This window comes from Sparus aurata, chromosome 15 (genome assembly GCF_900880675.1).
Source record: "Sparus aurata chromosome 15, fSpaAur1.1, whole genome shotgun sequence".
NCBI classification, from domain to species: domain Eukaryota; kingdom Metazoa; phylum Chordata; class Actinopteri; order Spariformes; family Sparidae; genus Sparus; species Sparus aurata.
Window position 1 is genome coordinate 10,435,695 of NC_044201.1, and position 21,529 is coordinate 10,457,223.

General features: G+C 42.8%; 1 protein-coding gene across 2 annotated transcripts; it reads right to left on the minus strand.

Moving 5' to 3' along the window:
• Window positions 1-294: 294 nt before the first annotated feature.
• Window positions 295-20,612, minus strand: col9a1b (collagen, type IX, alpha 1b). 2 transcript variants are annotated; one of them, XM_030441395.1, is made up of 38 exons: window positions 20,581-20,612; window positions 20,399-20,472; window positions 19,339-19,425; window positions 18,860-18,992; window positions 18,191-18,587; window positions 16,440-16,523; window positions 15,765-15,788; window positions 15,292-15,354; window positions 15,157-15,192; window positions 15,000-15,062; window positions 14,038-14,091; window positions 13,253-13,288; window positions 13,122-13,145; window positions 12,982-13,035; window positions 11,937-11,990; window positions 11,671-11,703; window positions 11,518-11,574; window positions 11,374-11,427; window positions 9,307-9,360; window positions 9,142-9,195; window positions 8,970-9,023; window positions 8,828-8,881; window positions 8,668-8,721; window positions 8,521-8,574; window positions 8,366-8,419; window positions 7,725-7,769; window positions 7,567-7,620; window positions 7,426-7,479; window positions 7,261-7,314; window positions 5,905-5,976; window positions 5,676-5,711; window positions 5,532-5,576; window positions 5,376-5,408; window positions 5,122-5,268; window positions 3,453-3,507; window positions 2,293-2,481; window positions 2,104-2,181; window positions 295-1,455 (listed from the first exon to the last, which is right to left on the minus strand). In XM_030441395.1, the coding sequence occupies exons 1-38, from the start codon at window positions 20,595-20,597 to the stop codon at window positions 1,259-1,261; spliced, it is 2,781 nt and encodes a 926-aa protein (XP_030297255.1). In that variant the 5' UTR covers window positions 20,598-20,612; the 3' UTR covers window positions 295-1,258. The 2 variants fall into 2 exon arrangements, with proteins under 2 accessions (XP_030297255.1, XP_030297256.1); XM_030441396.1 differs by lacking the exons at window positions 15,765-15,788; window positions 16,440-16,523; window positions 18,191-18,587; ... (2 more) ...; window positions 20,399-20,472; window positions 20,581-20,612 and adding an exon at window positions 15,842-16,032 and having other exon boundaries at window positions 1,259-1,455.
• Between the last annotated feature and the right edge of the window lie 917 nt (window positions 20,613-21,529).

Sequence of the window (21,529 nt, forward strand, 5' to 3'; positions counted from 1 at the left end):
GCTGAGAGGTTTTGTATGTTTCAGTGATCATTCTCGACGTTGGAAACAGCTTTTGACCAAAACTACCTCACCTCAAGGTCCAGAACGCTTTCAGAGCTGTTCTGTAAGCCTTCCATCACATCACATGATCTTCATGAGCAGATGAAGTGTGATCGGTTTTCATGAAAATGCGGACAGGAAAAATGTAGACAGCTTAATTAAATTTGAGCATCTACATTTGGGACTGTGAGAGGACGTTCATGCAGTGTGTTCGAAAGGTGCAGAACAGCTACTAAACCGGCCTTGAGATCGTACTGTTTTTGTCAACTGTCACTTTATTTTTCATTTTTTAGAAGTAAAACAGTTTCAATAATATTGGGAACATCGATTTTTCACTCCTCATATTGGTCACAAATATTACATCATCACAGACTGATACCAGTATACAGAATAAATAAAACACTGCGTGTGTTGTTTTCTTTATTTGTGACCTTAACGAGGGTCACCCTCATCCCTAAAATATATTTCCATTCATGCACGACTGAACTCTGTCGTCATTCTGTACAATGAGACAACATCTCACATCAGGTTGTTTTTGTAGGAAATATAATTAACCAAAATTCAAACATAATTTTTTTTTTTTTTTTTTTACAGATTTACAACATAAACTGAAGTCAGTGTGACTTGATGACATCTTCATCCTCTCTCCTTTTTATTTTGCGCTGAAGGAACTGTATTAAGGTTTCAGTAGGTTTATCTTTGGTAAACATACAGCATACACAGTAAAAAAAAAAAAATTTAAGTCACAAAGCAAAAAGAAAAGAAAATCCTGATCATGACTTCCTTTGGGTGATTATTTGAAATGTTGAGCTTTTTTATTACGGGAAATAGTGTAAATGGAAAAAAAAAAAAAGGAGGATAATATTTGCGGAGGTACAAGGAGAGTGGGATAAACAAACATGTTGTTCATTTCATGTCTTCTGAGAAATACGAGCACATTGTCCTGAAAAATAATCAAAACATCTCTCAGGTAGAAAAACACCATAACGAGCTAGATTTTTCGCAGCACATAAAAATGTTTTGTGTTTCGTGGTGACTTGCAAAGAGGCTGGCTCCTTCCGATGGAGACGTGGCTGGCACAAAGCGTGCTCGCAAGACTAGAGGTGAATGGATCGGCGGCGGCAAACCAGCCGCAGCCCCTTAGGAAGACAGTGTGAAAAATGCTGTGTGCTCGGGGGAGCTAATCCAACAGTCTTTCTGTCTCCGCCAGAGTGGCTCTTTAGTTCCCTGCAGGTCCCTTCACATCCAGAGACTGGTGGGCGGCCCCTGCCTGGAGGTTGCATGCTGACGGGTCGCAGTAACCGTTAGGACCGGCTGAACCGGGAGGCCCAGGTACACCGGGCTGTCCGGGAGTGCCGGGACGTCCTCTCTGCCCGTCCCGACCATCCTGACCGTAGCCGGGTTTGCCTGGCTCACCTGTTATGACATCACTCATTTTAGGATTCTAGCTGCTACGTTTAAAGGGTAGGTACACATGTTTTGAGCCAACAGCAGTCACGTGCACTTTCATTACACTGAAAGAGATTTGGTCTGAGAAAGCAGTGTTGGTGTTTTCCCCACAACATTATAATTAATGTTCAATGCAACTGATGATCCAACCTCTTGATCCAGGAGACTGGCCTTTACTCAAGTAGTAAACTTAAGTACAATTTTGAGGAACTTGTACTTTACTTGGGTATTTCCATTTTCGGATATTTTATACTTCCCCTTCCACTTAATCTGAGAGGCTAATATTATACTTTTTTATATTTTTCAGTTTTCTGTCAGTTTGATTTGTGGTGTGGGTTTAAACAGTCTCAACAATAACCACACGTTAGAAAGGAAAACTTCTCCCATCCTCTTTCCCGAGTCACAAAGCTATGATGTTTCAAAAATCGAGACTGGTCGACATTAATTATGATGTTGTAGGAACAACACCCACATGGCCTTGTCAGATCATATGTTTTTGCTTCTTGTGTTGGCATTTCCTGTTCAAACTGGCCTTCAACTGAGAGTGTACACATAAGAATATAAGTATTGATTTGACACAGACTTGAGCAGATTTCAAAGGCAAAACTGACTCACCAGGAAGTCCAGGAGGTCCTTGCTGACCTTTAGGTCCTCGTACAGTGGGCCCTCTGGAGCCTTTGTCTCCCATCTCACCTGTAACACACATCATGTTATGAAGACATTTGTGCGCAATAAAAAGACAAACATGTCATTGTTTAATCTGAGGCGTAGTTCTCTCACAACACCTGCCAGCACATTCATTACCTTTGGCTCCTTTCTTTCCCAAATGTCCTGGCGGCCCTTTGAGTCCCGGAAGGCCTCTCGCTCCACTCTGCCCCGGGAAGCCATTGTCTCCGGGAGTCCCAGGAGGCCCTGGAGGTCCAGGTTTTCCAGGTAAACCAGCTACGCCAGACTCTGGCCTCCTTAAACTAGCGGCTAACTGGGCTAGCTGTTCTGTTGGAGCGCGACAGAAAGACAACAATGAACCCGATGAACCGCCAGAAACAAACATGACTCCGAGACACGTTTCAAACAGCTGTGGTTGACAGTTATCAAGGGAACTTTCTGAGACAAAACACTTTGTAATAAATCATGCCGTAGCATGTGAAGGCTCATTTCTGAAAGGCCCAAAGCAACTCTCATCGACGAGATGGTTCAACAGCTCTCGTACTCGAGTTCAGAGTGAAGCAGAGCGAGGTGAAACACTGGTCACGATATCCCCCGAGCTTCTCCTGTTTTCCAACCTTTATCCGAAGAAACTCAGTAAATTGGGCGGAAAGGAGATTATACTCTTTATTTCAAGCAATCAGCGACAGAAAATGTATGCTCATGGTTTAAAGGGTCTGATATTAATCTCCCGTGGCTCCTTCCTGCATGGTGTTTTGCACTTAAGATTCCAGTTTTCTGTCTCCTGATGAAAATTCATGCAGCCGCTGCTTGACTGCTCTTTTTTTTCTCCCCGATTTTTCTCTTTTTTTTTTCTTCTTCAGATTCCCTTTCCAGGCAGACTCTTTGCTTGGAGCAGAGAAGAGTGCAGGTCTGCTGGAGGTGAAATTAATTTTTCAGCACATCGGGTATAAAAAAATCATGAGTGTAGGAGATGAGTTGTGAGGACGTAAGAGCAACAGAATGAAGAGAGAACAGAGGTTGCGACTTCAGTGAGACGTTTTCCAAAAGCTCGGAGGAAGAATCTTTCATCCATCAAATAAACAAAGACTGAAGCTTATTTCATGTTTGGGCTATGAGACCTTCCCTTTTTTTTGAAAAACTTCAGGGTATTCGGCAACCGCCCAGATCAATGAGACAACGGAGGGGGGGGCGGCTCCGTATGTGGTTGCGTAATGAGGCATCCTGTGAAAGATTAAAGTCATGAAATGAGGCACAAGGGGATGATAAATGGGGGTCAAAGGCCGATGAGTGCTTACCTTGCATGACTCGCATGCAAACTTGTCTGATGTGCTGATCGCTCGGCTCTTTACCCTGGAAAGAGAAGGATGACTTAATAGATTTCACGACAATGACGACAAAACCGATGTGAGGGCGCCGATGTGAGGGCGCCGCTATCGAGCGAAAATAGCCCTCGTCGCATTTTACTGACTTCCTCTCACAATAGTTAAAAGATGACTGAGTTCTCTCGCGCTGCTCCTGGGCTCATAAAAAAAACAAAAAAAAAAACTGTTCAATAAACTCGAAGTGCACCGTTGTGAAGCTAAAAAATGAGCCTTCCTTTCTCCTCTCTGGAGAAGTTGACATTTTGGAGGTGCAGTGGTTTCCCCCTTACATCACCACAGGTGTTGAATTTGACTGTACCTATCTTGATAAGGGCATCAGAGTGAGCCTTTGGTGGGTGCAAAGATATTTAAATTTTCACAGCATCGTGCCCGGGCGGTTTGATGTGTTCCCCTGCTGCTGCCTCACAATGTTGGGGTTTATATGCACGAGTTAGAGTTACAAGGAAGGGATCAGAATAACAAAGATAAGAGTGTGCAGGGAGAGGTATTCAACCCAGAGGGACTCATTAATGAAGTCAACCTAAGTAGTGTTTTAAAAAATGTTACACCTGTACATGGCTCAGGAGAAATTGAAAATAAGTGACGTATCACTGATGGAAAGAAATGATTTGACAGAAAAGGATCAAAACTCAAGTCAAGAAAACTGTTACAAGTAAAAGTCGTGCATTTGTTCTTCAATTTTACTTAAGTGCAAGTGCTGAAGCATTGGCATCAAAATAAACTAAAAGTACCAAAGTGAAAGTACTCATCACGCCAAATAGCATATTACAGAATAATCCCTAGCGTTATTGGATTATAATTATTATACCGCAGTAGATGGGGACTCATTTTAAATTTCTAAAAGCATCTGCAAACAAAGGAAATGGCTCCATATAGGCGGTCTAGCACAATCCAAGTCTCCAGAAGCTTCAAGATCCTAATTTAAGCAGTAAAGGGGGACTTGTTCAAGAAGGTATAAAAATACCCCCCAAAGTCATGAAAAGACTTTATACTGCTTGTTGGTCATAATCCAAGTCTCAGGAAGCCTTCATTTAACTCTGAAGCTCTAGAAATGTGTTGTGGCTGGCGGGTGAGAAGATGATGACAGAATTTTCCTTTTTGGGTGAACTTATCCTTTAATGTGTTCACCACTTCATTGCTGGCACTGCGAAATGTGGCTTAACTGCTTTATATAGTTCATCTGCGGGAGCAGCTCGGAAATGTCCCCGCAGGGATCAATAAAGCTTTATCTTGATCTATAATGTAACATCATTGCTGATTATATAATTATAACTCTGCAAAGTAAGAAATGACCCAAACGTCAAATAAATGTAGTGATGTAGAAAGTACAATATTAGCCTGCGAATCGTAGTCAGGTGGAAGTATAAAGTGGCCGAAAATGGACATACTCAAAAACTGGACCTAAGTAAAATATTAATGCTATACTGGAGAGTACTGTGCAGACGAGACATAATATAACTTAAGGATGAGATTTAATGTCAGCTGAAAGTCTTGGTGCTGAATCGAAACTTTTAGCCCTCAGAGTTTTTTATACACTCTCTTTGTCACTTTTTCCCTTCAAGTGTTTTCCCTTGGTACTTACAGCAGGTCCCTGAGACCCTCTGACTCCGCGTGCACCCCGGTTCCCCTGCATGCCCCGTGGTCCAGGTGTGCCGGGCGGCCCCTCGATACCGGGCTGCCCTCTGCTTCCCTCAGGACCTCTTCTGCCGGGCTCGCCGAGGTTACCGTCCTTAACGGGAAAATCAGAGTAGGGAAATATATTTTTAAAAATCTGCAGCACCTATCTCAGAGGAAAACACGGTGGAACCAGGTTTTAAATAATCACTCTGCACTCACCTCTCCTTTAGCTCCGGAATCTCCTGACTCACCCTATGACACCGTTCATAAAAAAAAACATAGGATGGAGACGTGGATAATTGTACTCTGGTGAGATTGTGAATAAAGATGATGAACAGTTTCGTTTGCAGTGTCAGTGTTGGTGTACCGACTTACAACATCCCCTTTGTCTCCGGGGTTACCCTCGTCACCTTGCGTTCCCTATGAAAACACGCTCCGTTAATAATTCACACAATAAAGCAACCCATTTGTTATTTAAACACTGAGAGAGAATTCATATTCAGTGTCGGGATTTCACACCTGTTCTCCTTTGGGTCCCGGTTCTCCGCGTCCTCCCTGTCATGCACAACACAAAAGCATCAACTGACTAAACAGTCGCTGCAGAACAAAGAAAGCTCGGGATATTTTGTTTGTCCACACTAGAGGGAGCCGATCAGCTGATTGCTGCTGAGCATAAATCTCTCTCCTGCCGTTAAAGACGATACATCAAAAATGGTATCTGAACGGGCATGTGGCGTTTTTTTCTTACCCTCTCTCCTTTCTCCCCGGGCAGGCCAGAAGGACCAGGGAGACCAGGGAGACCGGGGTCACCTTTGGGGCCCTGTGACAAACGAACAAGCACATCTGATGAGTAGAAGCAGGGTTATGACACCTGTTTTTACATTGCTGAAATAGCTCAGCAAATATTGAGACATTGAGCCACAGCAAATAATTAGATACATAATATATCTGTGCTCCTAATGAAACTTGCGGCGCAGCTTAGCATCGCTCCTTATTCTTCTCGGGCGTGTTTGTGTGCCGCTGCCCCTTTGATCGCTGGCCGACTGTCTGAGGAATGCCAGGAGAACAGAGAGCTCATTCAGCCCGCTTGCTAACAGCTCTCCCCTTACTGTGAAAATAGACCTCATGTGAGATCCAGCCTCGGCCTATTCTCTGAGACATTCCAGTGGAACAACAGCCAGGACTGACCGCTCTGAGGCTTCCCCGCTTTTCAGCTTCGCTCGTTTTAAAGCGACAAAAATGCAAGAAGTTGAACACTGTCTGGTGCCTCTGCTTCTGTGTGCACCCACCAAAGGTTTGCTATATATATTGCTGCTAATTGGTGTTGGATGTACACTGGCTGCTAAGGTTTTCATAAGGCATCTAGGTATTGTTTGTATTAAGCATTTTTAGCTTTCAGTTCTGAGTGTGTTTAGTCTGTCCATGCATTTATTTTGAAAAACAATGCTGGTAACTTTTTATTTCAAGGTCTTTGTAATGCAATCTTTGCATTTGGTAATTGGTAATAAGGCCCTTACAAACATTACCAAGTTCTCTAAAAAGTCATTAATAGCATCATTAACACGTCGATTTTTAGATTAAACAACAGCTCTGAGGAATTATAAGGACAAAGAATAATAAAGTTCACTTAATAAAATCCCAAATAACCAGTCTCCTCTGATTGGTCAGCTCGGACACACCTGACCCAGCACTGCTAACAACAACAGAGCAGCTGCGCTAGATTAAGTCTTATGAGCTCGACCAGCCATTGGGCATAAATTATGCAAATGTTTGACATGGTAACGCAGTGTGATGTCACAAAGTCACAGAATTAAAGCCGGGACTACTGATGAGGCGTTTAAGGAGCAATGTTTTCTGTGGGAGAGAGGAGCTTCTGTTGCTGTGCATTTGACCTTTTTAAATGTGTACAATGTACAAGAACATTTAATAACACGGATGAAAAGAGATAATAAGCATCATAGGTCTCTTTTAATGAAAGTGTTACTGGCAGTTCTTTTCAAAATAAAGGCATGATTAAACTAAATAGAAATTTTAAATCAAAATCAGTCGAATTCAAGTCTAAATGTATTTTAATCGTGTTCTACAACTTGTGTTTTTAACTTACCCTGGCACCTGGCTTGCCGGCTGGACCTGTAGGGCCTTGCTCTCCTACAGCTCCCTGTAAGTGAAAGGGTCAAGAAATTAAGAAAAGTGAAAGGGTTGAGTTTAAAATAAACATACCAACAAAATACAGACAAAAGAAATTCAAGCAGGCAGGAAAAATACTCACAGGTTCACCAATAGGTCCGACTGGTCCCACCTCCCCCTGTTCTCCACGCTCACCCTGAGGTGTGACAAGAAAATGTCATGGTGACACATCAGAGGTGACAAAAATCCTGACAGTGTTTCAACACATGTTGTTCATACTTACCGCTTTGCCAGCAGGTCCCAGTGTTCCAGGAAAGCCTGCTTGACCGGAGTCTCCCTGTGAAAATGAAAACAGCTGCTTTCAGATTCTGATGACTTAAAAAGAAAAAAAAAATTCAAGAAAACAACTAATGATATTTAATAAATGATAAAAAGGGGAACCTTAGGGCCGCTCAAGCCTTTTGGTCCAGGTGAACCAGGCAAACCCTTAAAAGACAGAGAAGAGATTAAACAATTACAAGCAGAGCATTTTCTAGCCGCAGGGGTCATTCTGGAAAGAAAACAGACCCTGGAGCTTAAAGACAGAAAGCTTAGTGGGGAAAAACATGTTTGTTTATGCCTTTGACCTGAATAAGCGTAAAAGTGCTCTGGATGTTTAATTCAGGTGGCGACTTTTACACTCACAAAATGTTTCTTAATGCCACCACAGGCAGGCAGCTCATGTTCGCTAACTGATTCTCATTAGTGCTCTTCATTAGACTAATCACAGATTAGAGCGCTGGAGAAACTTTGCTCTCACTTTGCTGCCTGGGGAAGACATTGATTACCGTCTCACACTGCAGCTTCTCACAGAGGGATGGAGCTCTGCAGATTTCCCTTGAAAATAGGTCAACTTCATCATATTTTATCCAATAGAAGATGCAAGGAAAACATTCTTCTAACTCCCGTTATAACTCCAACACGGATGTGATGTGTGATATTGCACAGCAGCATGAGGGCGCTTTCAGCCGTTCCCCATGGGTTTACTCAGGTGCATCCAATCAGAGTCAGTCCTGACAGCTCGGGTTAAAGGTCATACTCACAGGAAGCCCCTGAAGTCCGACCTCTCCAGGCACGCCTGCCTTGCCAACGCTTCCCTGCGGGGAGGCAGACAGTGAAAAACAGAAGCTCATCGCAGCCAAATGCATTCGATTAAACGGTTAAAGTTTTATAAATAAAATTGGAAATGGCGCTCTACCTTTGATCCCGGCATCCCGGGGATACCCTCGCGACCATCCACACCCGGTAGGCCCTGGTGATAAAAAGCAAAAACAACAATGAGCTCTTTGCTGACTACACCTCCGAACATTAAAGCTTTATTTGTGATCATCGATCAGACACTCACAGCCCCTCCTTTGGGACCTGGGAGACCTGTGATTCCTCTCGGCCCTTGAACGCCCTGAACAACAAAGCGACAGTATGTTTGTTAGAACTTTACGCATTGATTCCAGTTATTATATTTCCCTCCATCTGAGAGCATCTGTGCTGTTGATGTGGCTACTTACTGTTTCACCCTTAGGCCCGAGCTCACCCATCACACCTCTCTGGCCTCGATCGCCCTGTAATAATACATCCAATCATGTTCTACTCATGTACACCACACAAAAACTTAAAAATTTCACTTTGGGGAAGGGGGGGTGGACTCACTGTCGCTCCTGCAACACCCTGGGGACCTGGATCTCCATCAAGACCTCGAGCACCCTGTGAGAGAAGAATAATAGTGTTATTTTGATAGACAAATATTAATGGAATTATCCTTGATTTGCAGGTAATTCAGTAAGAATGTAATGTATATAAGAGGTGCCATGGAGGTACCAACCATCTCTCCCTTGGAGCCCATCATTCCCATGGCTCCACGAATTCCCTGAGGGCCCTAAAATAACAAATAGATCCAACAGGTGCCTCGGTGAGCAGAAGAAAGAGAACCTGACACAATATAGAGTAAACTTAAACTTGGGAGACTCTAACGAATACTGAATCTAACCGTTGGTCCTTGGGATCCGACCTCCCCGGGGCTTCCCTGGTCTCCCTCCTCACCCTGAGTGAATAACAGAGGAGGAACGTTAGCAGAAAGACAGCGTGAAGTCAATCAGACAAGCAGCGGATGTAAGTACAATTTAGGAGGACAAATGGAAGCTGCTCCTATCAGCTGTGTGCTAATTAGAAAATGAGGCGGCCACTCCGAACTGTGTTTAATACCCACTTTTGTAATGGATTGCAAGAGGGCAAAAAGCAGACGATTTAACTCCAAATTACCGTTCTCCTGCTTTGCAAATTACGAATAATTTATACGCTGACTCTGGTGGACCTGAGGAGGCACATCCATTAAGACAGATAGTGGTCCGGGGTCTGAGGCTGTGCATATTTCCTGCTGTTAAAGAGGCAATTTCTTCTTTTAATTATTAACATTGGCTATCAAGACGCGCAAACAATACATGGCCGATAATGAATTATTACAGAAGCGAACACAATTTGCAGCCCATAGAGAAATGCGAGCTGATGTTTCATTCTGCCCGACTGTCTGAGTCATATTCTGCTAATGGAGGCAAAGTTTTTGTTGAGAAGTGAAGTGAGAAAGCCAATGTGTTGAGTCATTAAAAGAATGTCTTCAATTCACAGCGGTTTGATTTAAAAAAAAAAAAACAATTGCAAACATTTTCCTGTCTTTGTTTAATGTCATATATTTTTACGATGCTCTCATTATAGAAGTTGCCGGAACATTTTGCTTCTAGTGCTGCAATAATTAACTGCTTAATCGATTAGTTGACAACGATTAAATGTATAACCGACCTTCAAGACCTTTATTGACTTTTCTTTTGCTTTTCTTATGCTTGAACAAACACATAAGCACTCATGACTGAATACACAAACTGACTTTACACAGTTGCGTAATGTTTCACTTTGTTCATATGTGGCGGACCCTGCCACCTTTCTAGCTTTAAACAGTGCTCTTGGGACCTTATTTTGCCCTGAGAACAGCTTGTTTATTCAGTTATGGAAAAAATGTACGTTTCTGAGTTTGTATCATTACCTCGTTAATATTGTCAATACTTAAATTCTGAGTTTGAATTTCTTCTCCAAAACTACATAGTGCCCTTTAAAGATAGAAACTCACATTTTCTAATTCCAGCTTCTTATGTGCGAGTATTTCATTGTGGACACAACAAGACATTTGAGGACAGCAGGGTCGTCCTCAAAGGTTGGGGCTGAGGGTTGAGGTCACCTTGTGGAACACTGAACAACACTTTTCGCCATTTTCTGACTTGTTATAGACAAAACAACTCAGATAATTCAACAGTGAAAACAGTCACTGGATGCAAGTTTCTGTTAATCTAGAATAAGTGGTGAAGTTGTAGGTAACAGGGTCGAGCAGTCTTTTCTGTTTACGCCCGCGTGCCAAGGTGCCATCTCTCAAACACAAACTTTCTTTTCACATTTCCGTACTCTCCTTCAACATCACAACATTATTACACACTTTGGACCCGAGCACAACATCTGCTTATTCTATCGTTAACTTTGGTTCAAATTTATATTTGTGAATTTGCGAGTAGAAAACGGGGGAAGGGAAAAAAAAAGGGGCCCTCGAATGAAACTTCCAGTGAAGGAGAAAATCAGTCTCAGGCATGGCGCGCAGACTGACAGTAAATCATATCCTGGCATGGGGTGATAAAGGGAGATGGGCCCGGACTCATTTCCATTTATATAGTGCATAGACACATTACAGGGAGAGGGTAGTTGTGCTTGAACATCATTTCAAATAAATCATCCTCCGTGCATTACAAGGAGTCAGAGGCATTACACACGGGCTTGTATCACTTCCTCTTGAAAAAGAGCGTCTCGCAGGCGGCGGGAATTCCTTTTTCACGTTTAAGTCGTGCATAATTGCTTCCCGATGTGGAACGCCGTGGCACGTGGAGGCAAATTTATGTTATTCATGAGGTTTTATGCGAGTGTAAATTCACTTTGTGGATGTTCATAACGTTTCGCGCGACTAGTAATTCTTGGCTGTGTTTACAAACAAGCATTTCCCCCTAAACCGAACATATTTTACCTTGTGGCCTTGTTTCCCAGGTTCTCCTGATTCACCTTTGACACCTTTGTGGCCCTTGAAACATACAGAGAATAAGCCATTAATCGCACTTTATCTTGGGACACCAACATTCATTTTTTAGTGCGACGCAACTCTGCTGCTCACCTTCATGCCAGGGAGGCCAGGATGTCCGGGCATCCCAGGTGGACAAGAGTTTGGACACTAAGCAACAAAATGAAAGTCAGAAAATGTTCATGACATTTGATGCAAAAAACTAAAAAAAACACTTTCTTATAATCTCAGGAAAAGTAACTTTACCAGTTCGGCACTGCCTAGCATTCCAGCTGCACCCTGAAATTCAGAGAAAAATACACGTTAACACTTAAATGCTGCAATTCATCAACATCATGATGAATCTAAGGAGCTTGTAAATCACCAGAGGAAGGACAGCGGTGTGCAGCGGCGCGTTGGCGGCATCGCTAACAAGGCCAAATTAAATTCATGGTTTCTCTTGCGAAAAGTACAGTCAAATGTTGCCGTTGTCGCAAATCATATGGGGTGTCAGATGAAGCTGTGTCACTTACTCTGGGCCCTGTTGGTCCAAGAGGTCCCCCGGGCCCTCTCACACCCATGGCCCCCTGCGGGAAAAGGCATAAAATGTTAAGGTTTACTATGTATTCTAAACTCTTCTATCATAGAAAAAAGTAGCATTAAATATTTATATTAATACTTTTTTTAGTGTTAGAATTGATGCTCTGACATTTCATTAGTAATTGGGGTTTTCCAAAATAAAGTATTGTGTTGCATCAGTGTCCTTAGAACTACAACACATTTAGTGTTTTAAGAGGAATTGTACAAAAAATGTACAACAAATGTGCCTCGAGCTGCTTTCAACCACTTTAAAGTCTGCAGTGAAATGCTCACTTTGAGAGTCCATAGCTTCATGTATAATAAGAGGTAATGCTGCTGATTTAAGTGTACCATTGCAACCTAACTGTTCATCTCAAATCACCGCTATAAAATCCAATGCACGCTGATGCTGACATATGGCCAAGGGGCAAAATTAAACTTAAAATATATCAAGAAATAAGTCTTATATATACACCTAGAAATGTTAAATTCTGGGATATGAAGCACCAGTAAAAAAAAAAGAAAAAAAGAAAAATACCCAGAGGCACTTCAGTCAGATGAAGGGGCTGAATAATTGATCATTTGTGTTGATTTTCCGGCCATGAATGAATTTCTGAAACGTCTTCAAATGTTTGAAAATTATCTCTGATTGAACGAGAAAAGTTTGAAACATCGATACAGCACGTACTGATGATATAACCAGTATATACTGCAGAGTGGATGGATGTGTTTCGTGGTTCAGGAGCAGCAGCACCTTCCAGTATACAGATCTGTGCTGTACAGACGTAAGGCTTCACCTCCATACGGTGTTTTGTTTTTTCGCCTCAGCTTGGATTCACCTTCACTTTTTTGTCATTCCTTTTGTTCCGACATTGGCCAGAGGCAGCGTAGCAGCACCTCAGAGCTCACGCTGGTACTATTTGAAGCTGCGGTGTGTTTTCTAGCCTGTGGCCCGAATTTAAAATAAAGGTAACAGTCCATTGATTCGTCTCTACTCACAGGTGGTCCAACTTTTCCCACTTCACCCAGAAGTCCTCCAGGCCCGGGCGGTCCCTGTTTAAAGTCACATTTCAGGTTTTCAGTATTAAAGACATTTTACCAAGATGCGTATTAATTCTGGGACTTAAAAATGTACTTACAGGAGCGCCATCTGGCCCAACGCCCTAAAGACAGACATACACAGTATGACTCAGTGTGATGTAGAGAATTGGCTGTAAACAAGACAGGAGAGAAGGTCTGAAGTGATCTGAAGAGAAGAAATGCTACTCACAGGCGATCCACGAGGGCCAGCGTTTCCAGGTTCACCCTGAAGGACGGAGGTAAATGCATAAAAATGTAAAGAACAACAAAAAAAGTAAAGATGTAATAAAACTCTTATTTCTTCACACTCTGTTGAAAGTTTTAGTTATATTTTAAACATTTATAAACTAAAAATCTTACATATTGCACATTTAAAGTATCTGATATTACATGTACTCCATTAAGTCTCAAAATAATGCAAGTAAAAGTAAATCAGATCCCATATTCCGATATCAGAACCAGTGTTTTAAGTTTTAAATCTGATTGCGTATAAAGTGAATATATTTAATAAAGCTGCTTTAAATAAGTGGATTGGAGTAAAAAGTACAGTATTCCAAAATGTAGTAGAGTAGAAGTATGAGCTAGCAGTACTTGAGTGTATTTACTTACTTACATTCTATCACTGGACACTAGGTAGATGCACATGTACTGAAATGCTGTTTTCAGGTAAAAAGATTGAGCTGTGTGAGCCTGCAGACAGTCCGAGTTAACATTCCTCCGGCTCATCACATGACTGCGCCGGGCACACTTGACCCAGCAATGTTTAGCCTAATGAGTACCGATGTTGGGCCCTTCATTCCCCACGGAGATTACACAGAACACTTGCAGGATTAAGTCTCATTTGTCATGAGGAATTGGTTTATGCACTGCGGCTCTCGCTGCCATGCCAAAAAGGCTGGAAAGCAGCTTGGCACCGTTTCACTGACGGTCTTTTGGAAAGCAGGAAAAAGCAAAAAAGGCTCATTAGTCACTCACTTTCTGCCCGGGGGGACCGTCGGGCCCGGGATCTCCAATAGGGCCAGTCAAGCCCTGCAGAGAAGAGACATCATGCTTAACTAACACATCAGTATAAACCCTGGAGATCTTCGGCATCCGTGTGTTTTCGCCTTATATTTTGAAGAGAACATGGTCAAATCAAATGTAGCCTCTACATCAGCCAGCAGCACTTCTTTCCTTTCTAACTCAGATGGTCGTTACATCATCATAACACAATCATACACGAGTGGGAGGAGTCTTAAGTGGGATTAACTTGACTTAAACCCCCTCCTCTTAAGTGTTTCCATATAAACTGCACTGCGGCTTCGGTCACTTCGAGATTAAACCTCCGTTTCTGAACGCGTCATGACGTCCACGGACACACTGGAAAAAGTCAGAGCCGGGACAGAGGGCAAAGGTGTCAGACTGCAAACCAAGCAGAGGGCAGCATTCCTCTGGCTCATTCCAAACAAACGCACTGAAAGAAATCATTCCACACCGATTCGAGGATTCTCAACAGGAGATACCAACAGAGGCCGGTCGACAAAGCTGCCATTGTTTTCAGAACCCTAGCGGATGTAGGAAACAGGCTCTTAATGACTCATAATGCATAATTATGCACAGTTTTATAAAGAAAAGTGAACTAAATCCACCTTCAGCCTCTCTAAGCACCGGTATTATGTTCTGGTGTTTTCCTAACCCTCCTTTCAACTCTGAAGGGAGCCAAGTTAATTGCAGCTGGATCCTGGTTTACCCTGGCACAAAGGAAATGTGGATTTGTTCATCCTGTTTAGTGAATTCCTCACATTTTTGCCCCCATTTCCCCGAGATCCCCCTGCTAAATCTGACATATCACTGCTCACCCGACAGGACTAATAAGTGCAAAACATAACCCATACAGTGGGAGGATCACACCCCTCTGCAGGCAAATACATAAAACATAAAACACTGAACATACTCACATCATTTCCAGGAATTCCGGGTAATCCAGTAGAGCCGGGTTTACCTGCATCTCCATCGGGTCCCTAAGGACAAAGGTCCCGCACACACAAACAAATCAGTGGAAAAAGCCAAACAGTGAACGCATCATTTAAATGTTGTATTAGATGTTATAGTTACAGGAAGTCCCTCCTCGCCATCTGCTCCCCTTTCCCCCTGAAACAAAAGAAGAGCAATGAGCGATCTATTGGCGATCTGTTTTCCAGTATTTGGCACCGTTTTATGTGCAGTGTTACAGAACCGGGGGGGACTTACAGCAATGCCATCAACTCCTGGGACACCTGCAGGTCCAGGAGGGCCGGCAGGTCCTTGAGTCCTCTGAGTAAAATGACAACAATATGATGAGAAAATATCATCTTAAATTACTGAAAACAAACCTCACCAACGTTTGCTTTTTCTTTTGATGACACACCGCTACAGAGGCGATATGAAAAAACGAGAGAACAGGTGCACCCACCTATTGCTTGCTGTTAGAAGACATTAATACTAATAGCTAACAGTCTGCAGAGCTGATTTCTGACTGCAGAATTTATCAGCTATAGATAAAAGTCTGCAAAAGTTTTGAAAGGAGACTTAAGACAAAAGTCTCCTCCCTGGCTTATTTTCTCCCCCCCTGGAACAAATGTCCAATAAATTTACCAGATGAAACAATCTCAGCAACAATCTCGACCCAATTTGCAGGCAAAATGGATCTTGTTATTCAGCAGGAGCTCGGGGAGAACACTCACCTGCAGCACCCCTGTCACGTCAGGCTGTGGAGACAAATAGAGAGAGCAGACACAGAGAGAAACATAGTTAGTCTTACTTGAGCGGAGCAGATGAGGACAAGCTGCAGAAGGAGCAGAGCCAGGGTAGGCCCTCTAACGCTGGGGGCCCGAGCCATGATGTCCCCGTGGGCAGGAAAGGTAAAAAAAAGTTGTAAGTCCTTTCGCTGGGATTCGTCGGGTTGAAGGATCTCCCCGACAAAACAACCCAACTGAATCCCTTTCGGCTATCTAGACCGCCCGAGGTCCCATAGCCATCAGGGGGCTCATGTATATTCATGCCACGCTCGGCTGGAGGAGGCGATTGGAGGGGACACCCAGGGGAGGGACCACGGCGCCGACGCCACCAATAGGCAGGGTCAGCGGGTTATTTAACCTCTGCTACGACCCACAAATGAATCTAATTGAACTATTTTTTTTTTTTTTTTTTTTTTAAGGCGTGCCAACTTTACGCGTCAAAAAACTGCTTTTTACGCACATTCATATGAAGGCCGTTTGATTTCCCAATTAGGCTGAGCCAAATGATCGAGGTTTATAGCCTAACTGATGGTCGGACCTGTCATACAAGACACACACACACACACAAACACACACACACACACAGACTGGTGCTCGTGATGTTATCTGAAGTCTTCTCACCGATGTCCTGGCTGGGAGGTCATGGCACGCCTCGGTCCGGGCTCGCGTCACGTCGCAGTGAATCAGCATCGACTGGAGTTCAAACTTGATTTAAGCAAAAAAGACAAATTGAAGCGATGCAGTAGATTAAAACAGTATGACCACAAAAGATACACAGTGAATAAGCTGTATTTTATCGTCACCGCATCCCAAGATCAAGAGGCTGTTTCCATCAACAATTAAGGCCCGAGTCTGGGTTTCCCGCAGCGCTCGGTAAGAGGCAGAGAGCAGGAAATGTTTGCTCAATTAATAAGTTTCACATTTTGGGATCCCTTATCGTAACATATCCATAGGGGTTTAACCGCTTACACTGGCGTTATAATGTGGCCAAAGATGGTAAATGTGAGTTAATTTTAGGTGCGTAATTGTGCACAAGAGGCGCCCGACTCTTCGGAGATCCCTCCACCACCCGCAGGGACGGTTCAGCCTGTGCACGGCTCGTATTCTTCACCGCAACCTGCGACAAGTTCCACATATTTGTCGTCAAAGCCTTGAATGGAGAGACAGCGAGCTTAAACTACCGCCCAGTGTCTCAGACAAACCAAACAGGAGGATGAGAAAACACTGGGATGCCCCAACTTATCCATGCATAAGACCCCTGAATGTCAACAAACACAGGAATCATTGTGCAAAAAAAGAGTGCGTCAGAATAAATGAGATCGTTTACAATATTGTCAGAGATGCATCCATGTGCTTATCACTTGGATGTTGAAGCTGGAAAATGTGGTTTACATAGTAGGCTATATCTGTTGGGTAGATCCCCTGGGGGAAAATTATGATGTAATATTATAGATTAGGATAAAACTATGATGCCACCATAATTTATTTTTTGATTATACTGAGCATTGATGAGCCAAATCTGCAAAGGAACTATAGTAACCAGGGTTGTCAAAAAAGTTACAACGTTAAAAAATGGAATATTTCAATGTTTAAAGTAGCAGAATGTGGAAATAATCAAGTCCAGTACCTCAAATTTTTGCATAAAGGGTAACTCAATTTTACACATGAATGTGTGTTTACAGGTCTTGAGGAGTATTTTTGTAATAAAATCAGTATCAAGTCTTTCGTGTCATGTAGTCTGATAAATTTCGTCCACTGATGTTTTTTGGAAGGCGGTCCACTGGACTAACATTGCACCCGGTAACATGGTTGGAATCATAATGGACAGTGTATCAGTGATCAAATATTGATACAGCAGAAGCAGAGATATCACCTTTTACATTCCACACATTCTGCTTCCGTTTCAAAACCTGGTGCCTACATTACCCACAATGCAATGAGGCAACTAAGTGACATCACTGGAGGGAATTTGTTACATCACATATAGCTTGCTCTGGAGCCACAAATAGCTTTAACTAACTTTTTCACATATGCAGTAGTACTCTCCAAGACCTGTAAACACACTCTGTGTAAAATTGATTTAGGAACATTACTTGAGTTAATGTACTTGGCTGCTTCCCACCATCAATTATTGCTGCGATAGCTTGTAAACATTTTAACATTGTAATTTTTAAAAAATGATAAATAATTATAAGGTGGGTGACTAATTGTTAAAAGCTTTAACAATTCATTACATCCCGCCTCAGAGGATGAGGTGCTGGGATGTTCAGGGACCCTCTGAAAGTGGCTGAACTCACAGCACTGTTGTAAAATTTCAGAAACTCATAGGTCTTCTTGCTTTATTGCAGAATTCAGTGCTATCATAAACGTACCGGAATTGCCATCACCGGGTTGTCCTTGAGCTTTCCTATCAGTGTGAAGCCATCCAGACTAACTTTCTGTCGGGGCGGTATATTCTGGGAGCCCATCACGACGCAGTCCACGAAGAGGGTCACGGAGCTCCTGCTGACCTCGAGCAGGACTCTGTGCCACTGCTCGTTGAAAAGAAAAGCCAAGGGGCTGAAAACAACAGTCTGCCTCCCGGCCTCCAGTGACATGAAGGTGAACTCTACAGACTCTGTCTCCCCGTTGAGTCTGACGGACAGCTGCTCGTTGCCATTCACGTCCTGCATTTGCCAGATATTCCAGTTTTTATTGATGGTGCTGCCACTCATGCGCAGCACGGCCACAAACGTGAACTCCTCTGGAAGTCCCAGGGGATAAGCTGATCTGAAACACAAGGGATGGATTTAAAAATCAATATTCCGATGAGGATTCATGACAATACTCAAGAGTGTGCTAGCCACTTTCAACATAATATTTGTCACCATGTAAAATGTCACATTTGTGTTGTATCTTTGTAAGCAATGTGACAGAGGGAATGCGATGGTGCAGATAAGGCCTGTCTTTGATATTCAGCACCATGGACAGGGTAAATGGTGCTATACAAGCTCAACCACTAGGTGTCAGTGTTCACTCACACATCTCCATTTGCAGCATACCTTGTATTAATTCTGAAGTTGAATGCTGGGCCTATTTGATAGGCAACATGCTGGGGCGATGATCCGGTAACCTTTTTAACGGTGCCCCTCCTCGCCAGCTCAGCAATATGGAACTGGGACATAATGTAAAAGCCTATACGAGGACAGAAGAGGTATCGTTATTGTGATTCTTTGGAGACAAGGTGTTTGTAGTCAAACAATAGACTGTATCTTTTCCAATCTATAGTATTATGAGATGACAGTTTCTTTATTTATTTGATTTTGATTTTTTATTAGGGAATATTCCCACTGAGATTAAATATCTTTTTTACAGGGAGGTCCAAGCATAGACAGCAGCATGAAAAAGGATCTGCATATTTGAAGGTTTTACAGAAATATATATTCTAAGAAAGGAAAGATATAATTATTTTTTTTTTCTCATGTTGGCAGGGTAACTGTCGAGAAAATACAAAAAGAGTGCTCAGTGTTTGTGACTCCACCTGGGAAATAATCCTCCCCAACGCTGATTTGAGGGCACACGGACTGCTGCTCCCGATGAATACCAACTTGAGATGAAAATCTCACAGCTGCAAGATGGAAACAGAGAGTGGCCCCGTTAGTAGTCCAAGTGTGTTTTGTGTGTGTGTGTGTGTGTGTGTGTGTGTGTGTGTATGTGTGTGTGTGTGTGTGGTGAGGGAAGAGAGCGAGGGAATAAAAGCTCAGTGTTTGGAAAGCTGCACCACTGCCTTGAATAAATATTAGGCTATCTCTGACTGTTTGTGGTTTCCTCTTTAACACTTAAGCTCTAGATTTTCCTGTTTTGACACATCTGGACGGGAAGTGAAAGGTCTTTATCAAGTTTGAATAAATAGCTCGTACACAACAGATCTCGTCCGTCCTCCGCTTCCTGAAGTCGCCTACTGTACCAAACATCTGACACAGCTCAAAATGTATGACCCGGCGTTAACACTGTAATGCTATATTTAGATGCGCTGTCTGTTGTCACTATCAGGGCATTTTAGTTCAGGTTTTTGGTGCACAGTTAAACTCTGTCCACACTGCTGAGACTCCTTGACACAGCAGTGTTAGTGCTGCTACACAGACCCACTAAGGATACATGTCATAAATTATAGATAAGAGCAGCAGTGTGTACAGTGGCTAGACAAAATAATGCGAACGCTTCATGGAAAAGGAAGCAATGCCAGAGTCTCCAACAATAAGTGCCTTGAATTAATGAATAAAAGACGTCTGCATTATGAAACAGCCAGCAGAGCTCCATGGGCCCCGTTGTGTATATATTTTGCACATTATGCAATATCACACACACCACAACACATGCCAAGAGCAGAGAAACAAACAGCAGGTCCCAAGTACAAACTAAACCAGTGGAGATAGGATTTATAGTATGGTGGGTTGAGAGATGTTGATAATTGGTATGCAAGTGGACGTGACTCACCCTTGCAGCAATTTTGTTATGTCAATGATCAAGTGTTTTTTTTTTTCTTTCTTATATTAAATGTTCACACCAATGTTCACCTTACAGTGCAGAGGACCACTTACTCTGAGAATGAAGTCCTGTGCAAAGATACTGTGGGATCACATAGAAGCAGCACAACGAGTACAGAAGGATATTTCTGGAATGTTATCAGAGGGAAAAAAAAACAAACTTAACATACAATCTCGAGCGAGAGACGTATTTGTGTGCACTATGGCTGTCACTGTGGAATCAAAACACGACTTACCTTTTGACTCCACCCATTTCATAGCTTGGTCTCGAAATGGAAAAAGTGCACCTGCTGCAGGATGTTTCCACAGATCCTGGACAGTTGCTTCCTCAGCAGGAGTGAAAACCTCCAGGTCACAGTGAGGGGTCTCTTATAGGTTTGACTGTGTTGTCATTTATTTGGGGGAGTGAGTCAACACTCTCCACAGTGTCAACTTCACATTCCACTGGTGTTCTCCTGCACCCACCTTGGGTTTAACGTTAATCTTTCATTGTTTCCCAGTCGTAGCTCTATTTCCTTGCTAATGCCAAATAAATATGCTCTGGGAAAAAAAAGATGTTATCCTGGGGTCACTTGCTTTATTTGCCCAGCACATTCTCTGTGCGCTCTATGGCTGCACGGTATTCAGACAGCATTGTTTCCTGTGCAGCCCAAACTGAAATCAGGAGACGCTGACTAAGAAAGCAGTTCAAGCTGTGTTTGCTCTCCCAGACCGAGAAGCGGCAAAAAAGGACGCACTTCCTGAAACATAGCGTTAAAATACTTTATACCCTTTTCAGACTCAGTGGGAATGCTTTGTGTTTATTAGCAGGAGGCCCAGCACTCATGACGTTTTCACAGTGAACTCAAAGATGTTAGTGCAGAGAACTATGAAATGAAACTGCTGATTGCACATTTATGTCGCTCCCACACATTTCCTCCACACATCCGTCTATTTTTCACTTGTTTCAAGTGATTAATTGAATTCGCCCTCAACTGTGGTTGGTTGCACTTGTCGCAAACAAACAACACCACAGGCCTCCTGGGTTGCCAGGTTGCACTGATTCACAGTAAAAGTCATGCACAGAGACAGGGGAGAAGACTGAAGCACAAAACACAGAAAAGCATGTCTACCTACATAACTATATCGCTATTAATAATACTCAAAATCAATGAGAATTATGATGTGGGTGATGATTAGTATTAT

Bases quoted from the DNA above. Each gene is read 5' to 3' on its own strand.
- col9a1b (XM_030441395.1), bottom strand. The intron at 7,770-8,365 runs GTGAGTATGACC...CTGTCTTTTAAG, and splicing joins TCGGACTTCAGGGGCTTCCT to GGTTTGCCTGGTTCACCTGG. The intron at 5,409-5,531 runs GTAAGTCGGTAC...ACGGTGTCATAG, and splicing joins CCGGAGACAAAGGGGATGTT to GGTGAGTCAGGAGATTCCGG.